The sequence below is a fragment of the Arvicanthis niloticus genome, chromosome 3, assembly GCF_011762505.2.
Source record: "Arvicanthis niloticus isolate mArvNil1 chromosome 3, mArvNil1.pat.X, whole genome shotgun sequence".
NCBI classification, from domain to species: Eukaryota; Metazoa; Chordata; class Mammalia; order Rodentia; family Muridae; genus Arvicanthis; species Arvicanthis niloticus.
The window spans coordinates 122,224,060-122,238,485 of NC_047660.1; the positions used below are offsets into that span (position 1 = coordinate 122,224,060).

The 14,426-nt window shown below is 37.5% G+C and overlaps 1 protein-coding gene across 8 annotated transcripts in view; it reads left to right on the forward strand.

Annotated features, from left to right (window-relative positions):
* Window positions 1–14,426, forward strand: part of Raph1 (Ras association (RalGDS/AF-6) and pleckstrin homology domains 1) — a 77,678-nt gene that overhangs the window by 52,105 nt on the left and 11,147 nt on the right. For all 8 annotated transcript variants that reach the window (XR_013109518.1, XM_076931809.1, XM_076931810.1 and 5 more), the window contains 8 exons: window positions 5,282–5,359; window positions 5,806–5,965; window positions 6,884–7,005; window positions 8,160–8,225; window positions 9,113–9,256; window positions 10,217–10,327; window positions 12,298–12,396; window positions 13,047–13,167. Coding sequence is in view for 7 of the 8 variants with exons in the window: in XM_076931809.1 (XP_076787924.1) it covers window positions 5,282–5,359; window positions 5,806–5,965; window positions 6,884–7,005; window positions 8,160–8,225; window positions 9,113–9,256; window positions 10,217–10,327; window positions 12,298–12,396; window positions 13,047–13,167 (901 nt within the window). In the remaining variant the exon portion in view is untranslated. The remainder of the gene's footprint in view (window positions 1–5,281; window positions 5,360–5,805; window positions 5,966–6,883; window positions 7,006–8,159; window positions 8,226–9,112; window positions 9,257–10,216; window positions 10,328–12,297; window positions 12,397–13,046; window positions 13,168–14,426) is intronic.

Here is a 14,426-nt window from a genome sequence, read left to right on the forward strand (position 1 = left end):
GCTCCCATCGTGTCCAGGTAGTTGATAGCTGCTAGGGTTTCCTGAGTGCATCTTCCTTACTAACACGTCAGTCCTGAGAGACCCCTCACCCATCTTCTTCCTGAGGCCCCACAATGTAGACACATTATCTTTTTTCTATTTAGGGTACTGCCATTCTCCCAGTGACAGGTTGAACATTCTGATCACCTGTCAGTGTCTCAGACCTGTAATGAGCCTGTTGTGATCCTCAGAGTTTACTAGATTTACCCATCCATCTCATTCCCATTGCCTCATCGTAGAACAATCTCAGCGCTCACCCAAGCCAGCAAGCACTACAGTTGTCTCTGACCTTGCCCCACACCTGTTTTTTACACTGTTCCCAGATTGAGTTTAACATTTTACCTGTTTGTCTGGTAATCTTATTGACCCGTATACTATGAATGGAACTAATTAATATATAGCGCTTTAAATTGGACATATTCCTTACTCTTGGGGAACACACAGTCTCTTATGATGATAAAATAGCCAAGCATTGTGGTACACACCTGTAATCCAGCATTTGGGAGATAAAGGCAAGTGGATCATTTCATCTCAACTATACAATGAAATTGAGGCCAGCCTGGAACTATAAGAGATCCTGTCCTCAAAAATTAAATAAATAAATACACACACATACACATGTATATTATCTGTATATACAAACATGTAAAAATACCCAAATTATGTTAAGTGCTATGAAGGAAACAAAGGTATAGAGAATACTGGAAATGGAATGGCATCATGGAAGAGGCAGCAGATAGTCCTGAGCAACCCAGACCCTAGAGCTTCTCAGATGAACCTTACTCTGACTGTTGTTAGTGCCCTTTCTATCAAAGCACCTGACTCTTGTAAACTATGTGTCCTTCACTCCTTGGTGCTGGGTACTGAACTCAGCACATTTCATATACCCAACATGTTCTCTGTACATTGAGCTGTACCTTTTAGTCCCAAGTATGTGTACCTCTGACATACCAACCTGTAGAGCAATTTGGCTTTCTACTATAAAGCTTGGTATCCCAGTTCCCAACCTCCAGATGTCTGCCACTGTTTAAGAACAATGCTGAAGGGCTAGAGAGATGGCTCAGCTGTTAAGAGCATTGACTGCTTCTCCAGAAGACCCAGGTTCAAATCCTAGCTCCCACAAGAGAGCTCACAACTATCTGTAACTCCAACATACATGCAGGCAAAACACCAATGCACATACAATTAAAAAAACCATGTTAGTTGTAACCATCATTTTCTTTGCTTCAGAAAAGATGCTAAAAATGCTTTTACATTATATTTTTAACAAATAGTTCTATTTATTGGTACCACAAAAGCTAAGACTATAAACTATTAAGGACAATAGAAATAGGTTATGGTATAATGAATGCATAGTTAAGCACTTAATCAATATGTGCATGACCTTAGGAAGACAGTAATTTTTGTGAGTCTTAGTTGGTGCAATGGCTCTCATAATCATATAAGCCTTGTATTTTTGTAGAAATTTAAATTAGATATCATATATAATATAACTGCGGTTCAGCAAGCTTTAGATATTTAATTAATATTCTCTTAATGAGAATTTAATATAATTTCATGATTTCTTAAGAGACATAGTTAACTATAATTCTTCTGATTCTAGGCCACATTATACAATAGAGCCTCAATAAATGTTAAATTACCACTTCAAGTTCTCTTTGAGTTAATTTGTTACTTTTTAATTTTTGCAGTCTACAATTCCAGAAAAATTGCAAACCACTCTTTAGCACCTTAGTTTCATTGTTTGTTTGGTTTCTCAGTTGCGGTCATTCTCCACCAGTCTCTCAGACACTGGAACTGTCTGAGTGCTGACATTCTGATGTTTATACCCCAGAGAACATTGTCACCCAGCATTAGTTTCCATTTAATCATAAGATCTTTACCCAGGTTTTGTCCTATGTGCAAATTTGAGGAGGGTTGGCATTTGATGGTTATTGATAGCCACACAGGAGTTTTCCCAGTAGAAAATGGGTTGTCTCTTGCTCTTTTAAGAGAAGGAGGAGAGAAAGTTGTTCTTATGTTAAGTGAGGTGTCTCTTCTATGTTTGGGATAGTTGTGAGACAACATGAAGAAAGGGCTAGTGCACAAAGAGAACGGGCAGAAGACTGAAGGTGTGGGCTGTGAGCAGAAAACAGGATGAAGGAAGCTTTGTCCTTTGCATTAGTGAGCCTGGGTTAGCACCGCCTTGATGAATTACCTACTGGAAGCCTTCCACATATCATCCACATACATCCACACAGATTTAGTAATCTGTCTTTTTACTGCACAACACAAAGAATATAACATGGTTTCTTTTTGCTAATATTACTGTGGTTAAAAAATGTAAGGTATGGTTTATCTAGAAAATGCAAATAAAACTCACAGAAGAAGAGCATGGGACCTACAGGAACCATGGGTCATGCTGATTATTTTTATGTACAGTTTTGTTTTCAGTAATGAGATTCAGATCTCACTGTAGCCAGATTTGTTTTTTCAAAAGGTTTGTAGAAAGATCATCTTTGCATTAAACTAGAGAAGATATCTTGGAGTTAAACAGCTAGCTCTGAAATTTGATATTAACTTTTATAGACCAGTTTATAGGGACCAGAGATGTGGTAGTTACTTGCATGTTATATGCAAAGCCCTGAAAACAATTTTAAAAATGAAATTACATTGACTAATTTTTATAGATAAAAGGAAGGCTGAACTTGAATTTATTAGGAGAGCTTTACCTCTTTTGTGTTTAAAAAATAACTCCTTCTTAATGTGTACAAAGTGTAATTGATCAAATGTATGTTAATTGGTTACCCGGTTCTCTTATTGTTCAGTACTTCAGTGTGCGGAATAGGAGCTGATCGTGAGCTTAGTTAAGCTAAGCCCTGTCGTGGAGTCTGACAAACAGTGGTATCCTAAAGTAAAATGGCAGTGTGAAAGCACTATTATTGTATTTCTAACTAATCCAAGTACAGTACTTGGTTAATTTTTTTAACATATTCTTAGGGCAGTTTTGGTCATCATCCACTGTATTATGAGAAGCAGTAGTGTCACTGCCTTGAAAAGCCTCTGCAGTCTGCCTGATAATATCCTGCTTCCTTCTTCACCCCTGACAGCCACTGCTCCTTCTTACTGCCCTTTCAGAGCATAGTATAGTTACAATAAATTATATAGCATGTAACTTTTATAGATTGAATTCTTTTAATTATTAATACATGGGCCCACTGCGCCTGTTTGTTGCTTCATTGCTCATTTCTTTTTAGTGCTGAATAATATTTAATTGCCAGGATGCACCATAATTTATCTATTCACTTATTGAGGAAATCTTTGTTGCTTTCAAGTTTGGAGGATTCTGAATAAAGCATCTATAAGCATCCATGTGCAGGTTTTTATAGACATCCTCACCAGCATCTGGCTGGTGTGTTGGATTTGGGGCATAATGTGTAAAAGAACAGATTGGAAAATGTTCTTTGTCTGTAGCAGTTATTCATTCCAATAAAAGGATGTGGCAATGGTGAATGCTTTATTGTAACTTTTTTATGAACTCGGTTACTAGACTGTTTAAAGTATTTTAAATTCCTCTATTGAGCCTTACTATATTCACCAAAATTGTGTATTATATTTGGCGATTTGCTTAATAATGATTTTGTTTCTCAGTTCTAGAAGATTCCAATTTAGAAACAGTTCTCGGTTCTAGAAGAATCCAATCTAGAAACATTTTTAATAATGCTAGTTTGATTTTTTATTACCCTTTTTCAAAAGAAAAAAATCTTACATTCAAATGTAATCTACATATTTTATGATGCTATTTATTTGTTTAAAGGAAGGGACTAGGTTATAATAGTCTTTTAGTTAGAGGAATATACCTATAATAGCACAAGAACAAAGTATTAATTTTCTTCATTATTAAAGTTCTTTGTTCTTTGACTATTGGGTTTACAGATAGTGTTTCCAGGCCTTGGTCAGTCTGTTAATTCAGTGGCTCCATTCATTGAAAGGGATCCAATTTCTGGCACGCAAGCTCACTGCCTTTCCCTGTTCCCTGTTTCTCGAGTCCATGGGACAGTAACTTAAACTTGCAAGGAGAGACAGCATAGTAGGAAATGAAAAGAGAAGAAAGCTATCAGAATTTTGGTGAATAGAGAAAAAATATCAGTAAATGAATTTAGCCTTTTTTTTTCCTACCATGTAAGTGTTAGCTTTTTATGAAAACCAACACATGGATTGTGACATTTCAGGCACAATCCAGAGAGGATAAAACATGGCTGATATAAGTTGGTTTTCCTTTGCTTTTGTTTTTTAAAGGAAGGTGTATTAAAAGATTGTAGAAGATGGCAATTACAGAGATATTTTAATGTTTTATACTCAGAAATAGAAAATAATTCTTTATAAACAGAAGTTTACTTATGCGAGTTTTTTTAAATTGGAAATTACAGCTACAGTGTTTATTATGGCCTATTGCTGGAACTTACCAGTAAGTATTAGTGTTGAAAACTGTATACTATTAGAAAAATGGACAATGCTTTATTTTTTAAGTTCTTTATAATGCTTACTGTAGTTTATAATCTTAGCTTTTCTGAAGTAGAATTACTTACAATTGTGTTATTTGTGAGTTATATTTAGCATTTAAAAAAGACTTTTGATAAATTAATAAATTTGAATTTACTGATATGATTGTTTGGCATGATTTTCCAAGTCAGTATAACTTAAATATAAGGCAGCCTCTTGTTTGTATTAGCATATTGGTAAGAATTAGTATTTGTATGCATACTTATTGTGGAGGGCTTTATATTATTACAACTAAGTAGATTGGTTTTGCTGTTTCTATTTTTCCAAAGATCTTAAATTTTCAATGTAATGAAACAAAACAATGTGCAGAAATCCTACATAAACTCTGGAGGGAATCTGAATTGAAAGTCGTGTGAGCATAGCACATAGGCAAGCAGGGCAGCTCATCTGCACCGTGTCCCCCCAGAGCTTGACAGTTGATTGCTTTGTGTTGACAGAATCAAAGTTAGTTTCCTACGTTGCAGATTTCTTTCTTTTTCTCTGGAATATGGAAGCTGATCCTATTGCCAAGCCTGTCCTCTCTCCTTACTGCACATCTGTTTCATTTTGTGAACGGGGCTGCTTTAAAATTGTGCTTAGTATCCATGTGCAACATTATGTTCTTAATGAAATTCAGTCCAGTAGCCCCACAAGGATGAAGTCTTCACTGGTGTCCTCACCCTCTGAGCAGCCGTTTATCAGAGATGCTTTGTATTTGCAGGAAGAACAGGCAGCAAAACTGAAAGCTGAGAAGATCCGAGTTGCTCTGGAGAAAATTAAAGAGGCTCAAGTGAAAAAGGTGACCTGTAGCTCTGTGCTGGGTTTGAAATATTTATCTTGTTTTTTTTTTTCTTGTTTTGCTTTATGAAGAATTTTCTTGTTTATATATAATGTATTTCTAATTTATGGAAAAGTAAAACAGTATTCTTCCTAATATTTTTTTACATGTGGGTTTTGTGTGTGAGATGCTTTAAGAAAGACTTTGCATCTGGGCAGGTCCTGGAATGCTTAACTCAAGAGGCCTTTAAAATATGATTATTTTATTTAGGTAGGTTTCTTGATATTCAGATTTTATCTGTAATAATAGTGTCAGAGTAGTCATAATATTTCTATTATACTTCCATTCAATATATTAAATAATTTATATTCAAAGACATGAATCAGAATGCTATTTAATATTTGAAAAATACTTTTCTAGAATACCATTTTTAAGTTACCACTTAATTGCACTTTTCCCTGTTACAGCTGGTGATCAGGGTCCACATGTCTGATGACAGCTCTAAAACAATGATGGTGGACGAGAGACAGACAGTGAGACAAGTGCTGGACAACTTGATGGATAAATCTCACTGTGGCTACAGTTCAGACTGGTCGCTGGTGGAGACCGTTTCCGAGTTACAGATGGGTTAGTAATGCCATTGCTTGAATTGCTTATCAGCATCTCTGTAATCCTGAACCTTCATAGTGATAGAAACATTTTGAGATATCTATGCTTTTTTTCTATAAACTTATTAGGCACTTTATATTTTTAAAATCTGGCTTTTCAATGTTTTTCCTAGTGTATCTGGAGAGTTCTTTGAATAAAAAAGATGAATTCCAATTCACTTCATATTTTTTAAATGTTTAAGCAAAGTCTTTAATGATAACAGATGCTTTTTCTTTGGAGTAAGAGTTGCATAAATAAATTTACTAAAAACTATTAAAGATTTTTACATTTTCATTTATTTTATGTATCTGCATGTATGTATATGTGTCATGTACATGGAGAAGCCAGAAGAGAGTGTCAGGTCCTCAGGCACTGGAGTTGCAGGTGCTTGTCAGTTGTGTTGAGAACTGAGCCTGGTTCCTCTGTAAGAACAGCAAGAGTTCTTAGTGCCAAGCTGTCTCTCCAGCCCAACACTGTTATTATTTCCTAGTGTTTGTACAGAAGTCTTTAAGAAAAAAACAAAGCACATCAACAAATTTCAAAGAACACATTTAACATATGTTCAGTATTATTTTTGTGTGTTTATGTGTACTCTGACACATACCACCACGCTGAACCCATGTTTAAAGAAATGTGCATCTATAATTCCAGCACTGGGGAGACAGACAGAGGAGGATGGTGGAGCTTGCTGGCCAGTCAGTGTACTAACCTGGTGATCTTCATGTTCAGTGAGAGACTGTTTTAAAATGTAATGTGAAAAGCAATTGAAGACAATATCCATCATCAACATCTGGCCTCTACACTCACAAAGATTGTATAATCCTAATGTGTTTTATCTTGCCTTTCATGTAATTTGGATGAATACTAACAAAAGGCTGGTATTTGATTTTGGGACAGAAAGAATCTTTGAAGACCATGAAAACTTGGTTGAAAATCTTCTTAATTGGACAAGAGACAGCCAAAATAAGCTTATATTCATGGAGCGTATAGAAAAATATGCACTTTTTAAAAACCCCCAGGTAAGAGTGTATAATTTAGGGGTGCTGCAGTAGAGTTAACAGTCTGACAACCACATGATTGGCCATTGTAGCTGCAACCCCCTGTGTGTTTGGGGACCAGGTATTGGGCCTCAGAAAGGTTCCCAGCCCCACATGGGGTTAAACTCTGGTAAAAATAAAAATAGTTCCAGAGGTTGCTAGGTTTCTTGTGTGTAAATCCAGAGCCTGTTGACCCGGCAGTTCATTGACATGTGAGGTTCTCATCTCACCAAAGCAGCCCAAGGGTTTATAGCTAATTCTTTCATTTCTTTGCTGAATTAAAGAATACCTTTGCTGACTTGTCATCTTTTATTATGCCAATGTAATGTTTGGGTTAATACTTTACCACACCCATACCTTTTAAAAATTCAGCATATAAAGTAATGTGTTTCATTACCGTGTTTCCAGACATACTTTATTCTTATTTGTCATCTACTCCTCCACCTTTTCCACACCTCCCTGGGCCTCATCCTGTTTGTCCACTTCCTCCCCACTAGGTCAGGAATAGCAAAAACTCTGCTAAACTCTGCTAAAACAGCAATGAGGAAACAGCAGTAGGTTAGACCGTCAGTCTGTAGTCCTCAGACTTAACTGCAGTTCTTTAATGAGAGTGCATGCTTAGGAGTATCAATGGATCTTTTTGTAGGAGACTAAGAGAATAGTTATACTAATGATTACAGTTCAGATTTTAATTAAACTAAGCAAATGAGACTGTTATATCAAAGCCAGGATATGAGTCATCACCTAGAACACCCTGCTCAGCCCAGCATAAACGTGAGCTGGCTTAGCATAGCTCAGGAAATTGTTTCTTATTTCTTCTACTTAATTTATAGTGCTTTGGGGTATTTTGTGTAATTAGTTAAATATTTCAAAATACTTGCTGTTGTATATATTGTCACCTCGGGAATATTCTAGGGACTGTTTCATAGCAAGTGTTTTGGGCAAGATGGAAGTGGATACGGAACATTTAATGATGACACTCTTAGGGAAGAAGCTTTTGAAGAAGTATTCTCACTACAGTCTGGCAAAACTAAACTTACCGTGGTTACTTGTCTGGAGCAAATGATGTATGTATTTACTCCAAGGGAATAGCGAAATGAGTTTATCCTTTAATTTTCATTTTATTATCTTTTTAGAATTATCTTCTAGGGAAAAAGGAAACAGCTGAGATGGCAGACAGAAACAAAGAAGTGCTGTTAGAGGTATGACTCCACTCCTGACACCGGCTGACAGTGCTCTCTCTGTGCACCTGCTGAGCTCCTAACAAACCTTTGAGGGACTGCAAGATAAGAGAAAGAAACATGTGACTCTGCTGGTCATATCAGCTTTTGCAGAGGGCAGGAGACAGGTCTGTCAGTAGTATGTGCCGAGCAAGCAGGACCTGAGTGCATAGCCCCTGCCAACTACATAAAAAGGCACACCCTGGAGCTCACTAACCAGTCAACCCAACCACTGAGCTCCAGTGAGAGATCATGTCTCAAAATAAGGTGGACGGCAACTGAGGAAGACACCTGACATCGGCCTTTAGCTTCCACACATGCACTCGAACAGTACACAGATCACAAACACAGAGAGAAGAAATGGGATTCAGCAGCAGTATATACAGCTCAGCTGAGTTCACAGGAAAATACTTTATTATAGTCATGAAAGACATTTTCTGTGCTGTGGTGTGTGTTGTTTAACATGAGCATGCAGGATTACATATCCATGTCTGTAGACACAGCTAGAGAATGCCCAGGCCCTCTTCTCTCATCTACCTTATCCCTTCTGCACATGTAGCCATACCCAGCTTTTTATGTAGGTGGAAGGATTCAAACTATGAGGTCCTCATGCTAGTACAGCAGACACTCTTACCCACTGAGCCAGTTCCCTAACCCATGACTTACACTGGTGTTAGTAAACACTTTAGGATTGCCACAGTAATTCTAAAGTAAACTTAAACTGTGTTTAGAAGAGACAGTTCTTTCAGAAAGCTAGTGTGGTTTTAATACAAAACTGTTTTGCTTTGCTTAGTGTTATGCATCTCACAGGGATAATTCATTTTCTGAAAATATAAGAATCATAAATCTTTCCAAATGATGTTTTTAAGGAATGCTTTTGTGGAAGTTCTGTAACTGTCCCAGAAATTGAAGGAGTCCTTTGGTTGAAAGATGATGGCAAGAAGTCCTGGAAAAAGCGATATTTTCTCTTGCGAGCATCTGGTATCTACTATGTCCCTAAAGGAAAAGCAAAAGTATGTCCCTTCTCTTTTCTCTGCACTTCCCACATTATGCTAACTGCTCTTACTTTGTAGCAAAATACTATTTAGCAGTGTAAGGCACACAGAAGATGGCTTCATTTATTAATCTGTTGTAAAGAAGCAGAAGCTAAAAACTGTTCATTTCTCTGATCATTAGTTGGGTTCATCTCAGTTCTCTACCTTTTTCCCCCATTTACATGGTGGTGGTTGTTAAAAGAGGATCTTACTCATGTAGTTTATATAGTGAGGCCTCAAATTCATTGTAGCTTAGAATAACCTTGAACTTTTGATCCTCTTGACTCCCCCTCTTCTAAGTCTCGAATGCTGGGATTACAACTGTCCATGACCACATCCAGCTAAACATAGTTTTGTTATTTGGAGCAGGGGGAGGCCTTGCCAGAGTCGTGTATTTCATTTAGGGTGAATGGCTTTCTAGATCACATTGACTTCAGTCTTGTACAGTGTGCTTTTACTGAAGTGCAAGCTGTCATTTGTGCTTGTGTTGGGTTCAGAGCTATTCTAAGCATTTACAGTATCATCCTAGTCCTATAAACTATGAGCGCAGGTTGTTGCCTCTGACTGCTGAGGTAACTCCCAGCGGAGAATCACTGTTTTTGATGTTTGCTTATACCCATTCAGCTACTTGGTAGATTCTTGTTCTTTCCTAAGAGTGCTGCTATTCTCCTGTTACCTATTACCTATTTACTATACATGATATGTATACTATGTGCAGTCTCGTCTTTATAAAGTACCAACATTTTTAAAGAAATCAGTATTCATTAAGGATAGATAACAAGCAAAATGGACTGCCTTTTTAGTTACATTGTAGACTATAGGAAAATCTAATCTTACTTTCTACCTAATAAAGATTTGATTCTCAACTAAAAACCCTTAGCTGGTATGACACTTGCTTATTTGCCCTATTATGTTAATCTTTGGGGTGTTTTTCCTTAGGTATCTCGGGATCTAGTGTGCTTTCTCCAGCTGGATCATGTAAATGTATACTATGGGCAGGACTATCGAAACAAATACAAAGCACCCACAGACTGCTGTCTGGCGTTAAAGGTAAATTCTAATTGCTATTAGATAGAGGTTACTTGACATTTGGATATTCACCAGATAATTCTGTGTCTTTGGAAAGGAATAGGATGACTAGGGGTAACTCAGCAGTTAAGCACTTTAGCTCCATCCTTAGCACCAGAGAGAACAAGGTAAAAGGTAAAGTTTGGTCTTAGTAACTTATACCAAAAATCCTAGCACTCAGGAAGAAGAGACAGGATCAGGGGTGTGAAACCAGACTCTGTCTTGAAAAAACTTTACAGTGAGACACATATTTTTTTGTTGTTGTCCTGAACTTTATTAGAAGACGCATCAGAGGGCACTGTTCCCAAGTTGTAAATTCACCCGCTTACATCTGGTCCAGAAATAAGGACATCTCTACTCTAACCACTCCCCTGAATCATAGCCATAGTGGTCTGTATCTATGCTATTATTAGGGAGTTTTTCTCTCAGCCAGGTTTAAGTTCCTCACACCAATTGTGGCCATACAGTGCAGAAGAGTATGCATATTTTAGCATTTTTAGTGATCTAAATTAACATTTATAAAGACAGCCTACAGAGCCTACAAAGATTCAGGAAGAATTGCTGGACTTATTATACTATATGGCTCCAGCTCCATCCTCACTTAAATCTGCATGTTAGTTGGATTTAGGGAATACCATTTGCTTAGATTTGGTAGGAGATTTTAATTTCATTGGTAAGATGGTACATTGTAATAGCAATCCTTTACTCAATAAACTTTCTTAGACAACACTAATGCATAATCAAGGATAGTTACAGAAGCAGCTTGGTTTTTTTTTGTTTTTTTTTTTGTTTTTTTTTTTGTCTTGTTTTCATTTTTTTGAGGCAGCCTTGCAGCCTTGCTGTGTAGCCCAACCTAGCTTTAAACCTGGGCTCCTCCTGCCTCAGTCTTTAGACTACTGGGATTACAGGTGTGTGTCACCATGCCCTGCAGTAGCAAATAATTTTTAGAAAGCTCATATAGGGTAACTTCAGCCAGTGGTTTGCAAAATAAAGTCCAAGGGCCCTTGGGAAACCCATAGACCCTGATATCAACATTAGGTCTGTTAAACTGAGATATCACATGCCTTTCACATTTTCATTCTCTAGTATACTACAGTGGGGTTTCTCACAGGTTCCATAATATTTTTGCTCTCTTTGCTATTGAGGGGTATTTGGGGAGAGTTTTGTTCTTCTATCTTACATTTTTTACTCTCATTTTAATTTCTTTTTTTTTTAAAGATTTAATTAGTTTATGTATATGAGTTCACTGTAGCTGTTTTTCAGACACACCAGAAGAGGGCACTGGATCCCATTACAGATGGTTGTGAGCCACATTGTGGTTGCTAGGAATTGAACTCAGAGCCTTTGGAAGAGCAGTCAGTGGTTATGAGACATCTCTCCAGCCCTCATTTTAATTTCTAATAAAGTTAATATTGCAAGAACAGAACAAACTTCAACACTATCCTCTTGTCCCACCAAAGAGTGCATGCTGTAGTTTGGTAGAGAAAGAAGCCTGTTGTTCCACCAGTCAGGTATGACCATGGGCTTCTGTCCTAGGTGCTGCTGTGTGTACTCCATACATACCTAGTATAGTTATTTACCCACAAGGAAGGAACTTCTTTGGAGCTTCTAAACCATGGGTTCCTGGGTAGACATTCTTTTTTCCATTTTCCCATCTCAAAAGCTGAGAATTCTATTGGCTTAATCTTAAGAGAATTTTTCTTTGACATGTAAGAGGAGTATTTGACAACTTCCCAGGTAGAAAGGTTTACATGGACATCTTGACCTAAAATTTAACATGACGTGTACTTTGTTTAAAACAAGTTAAGTATGGGCTGTTTGATTTCACTTTATGGTTGTATAGGAAGTATGCACTGTGTTGACATTTCTCTAAGATTGTAAGTTACCAGAATAGGTCTAAGTGTCAGTTCTCTAGAAGACTTATTAGGTGGATTCTACCTTTAATTTTATAGCACCCACAGATCCAAAAGAAGTCTCAGTATATCAAGTACCTTTGCTGTGATGACGCACGGACTCTGCATCAGTGGGTCAGTGGAATCCGCATCGCCAAGGTACACTGCCTTTCCATTTGATGTTGCAATAATGAAGTGGTTAATTAAATGCTGTGGGTTCTTGACAGTGGGTCTGTTTCATGCTCATCACTCTGCTAGTGTCTAGTTTCCTCGGGTCTCAGTTCATGTTCTAAATGCCTTTTTTCCTTGGTGGTTGGGAACCATGTTAGTGGAATGATACTGCTAGCTTGTATGGCATCAAAGTGATTTGCTTCTACTTTGGAGAGTGCATTATATGATTCCTGTGTAACCAAGTTTTAGCCTAAGCAAAATAGGCTTTTCTGTTGTTGCTGCTGTTGTCTGCAGATCTCTCCAACACCCAAATAAAAATTTTTAATTAAGTTATTGCTATTTTTCAAATATATTTGGGGCATATCACTAAATAGTATTAAGAATCTAGCCCTAGATCACTTGAATTTGGATTGATAAATCTTTTATTTTTATTAACATTATTAAAATTAGCTAGCTTCCTGCCGTTCTTAGAACTAAGGAAAATGAGTATGAACACAACTCTCTAGTACTAAGGACTGTGGAGAGTATAACAGGTGTTACTACAGACAGAACTAGTACACAGAAACACTCCCTCCGTCCCCATGACCATCTCCGTACAGCTAAGGGCTTCATGCCACCATCTGTTCCCTTTTGCTCAGTATGGGAAGCAGCTCTACACGAATTACCAAGAAGCCTTGAAGAGGACAGAATCAGCTTATGATTGGACCTCCTTATCCAGCTCCAGCATCAAATCCGGATCTAGTTCTTCCAGTATCCCGGGTAGGTCAGCAGACCACACAGCACTGTTTTACTACACGTGTGACAGCCTTATCAAGAGGGTTAGAACCTCCCACCCCACAGCCATATCTAATTTCCAAATTATAATCAGTGGGTACTTTTGTTTCTCAGTTGCAATGTTGTGGACCAGTTAAGTATTTGAAATATATTTCTAATGCAGTGTTGGGTTTTCTATTTATGAGGTTTATTTTAAAACACATACTGCTAAGACATGATACACAGGCTGCTTGGAGATGTCCTCAGTCCATCAGGATACTGTGCTCCTCACGCCAACGCAGCTTCCTGACATTTCAGCAACTTCAGAATTACAGTCACACTTTCTAGTATTCACAGGGAATCAATGACACTCCAGGGGGCTTCTAGAGTTTCATGTCTTTAAATAAGTATGCTGTATTCACATCTTCAGTTAAGTGCTTCTTTCAAAATCTTTCCAATGATAATCTATATCATTGCTGAATGACTATAATATTTTATGATTTGACATTATCTTTAAATAATAAAAATAATTTGGAAATTGTGATATGTATATATTAACTTGTATGAATGTAATGTACATAACCCATGCAAACATGTATTTTCTAGTTCTGTCCATTGAAGGATCCTAGAAAAGCCCACCGCCTAGCCACCAAAAGAAAGAACCACTGCTCTTGGGCAAATGGCTGACTCTAAGGCTGTGGCAGATATACAAGATGGGCCTTAAGAAAAGAATTCAAAAGTAGACTAAGGGTTTATCAGAGGGACACAAGGTGCAGTGTGAAAGAGCTTTAGTGCCCACAGCTGGAATACTGTTAGGACAGGAACTACACAATGGCCGGGAGTGGTGGTGTACACCTCTAATCACAGCACTGAGGAGGCAGAGGTAGCTCTCCAGATTCATGGACAGCCTGGGCTACATACATTGGTGAATTCCAGGGCAGCCAGGGCTATACAGAGAAACTGTTGGGGGGGGGGGGGGGAAATACATACTATGTAGTTTAAACTTATAACCAAATTATAAGATGCATCACTGTGAATCCATGCTAATATAAACAAATAAACAAGGAAGAAACAAACCTCCCATACAAAATATTTTAAAAGATTTTAAATACATTAATTAAAATATGACATCACACCTTTTGTTCCTTCCCCCAGTTCCATCCATGCCTTCCCCAACTCTCAATTTGATAGCCTCTAAAGAAGGATTTATTTATTATTATGTACATGTGTGTGTTTACATGTGTGAGTTGTGTGTACCATTCAGG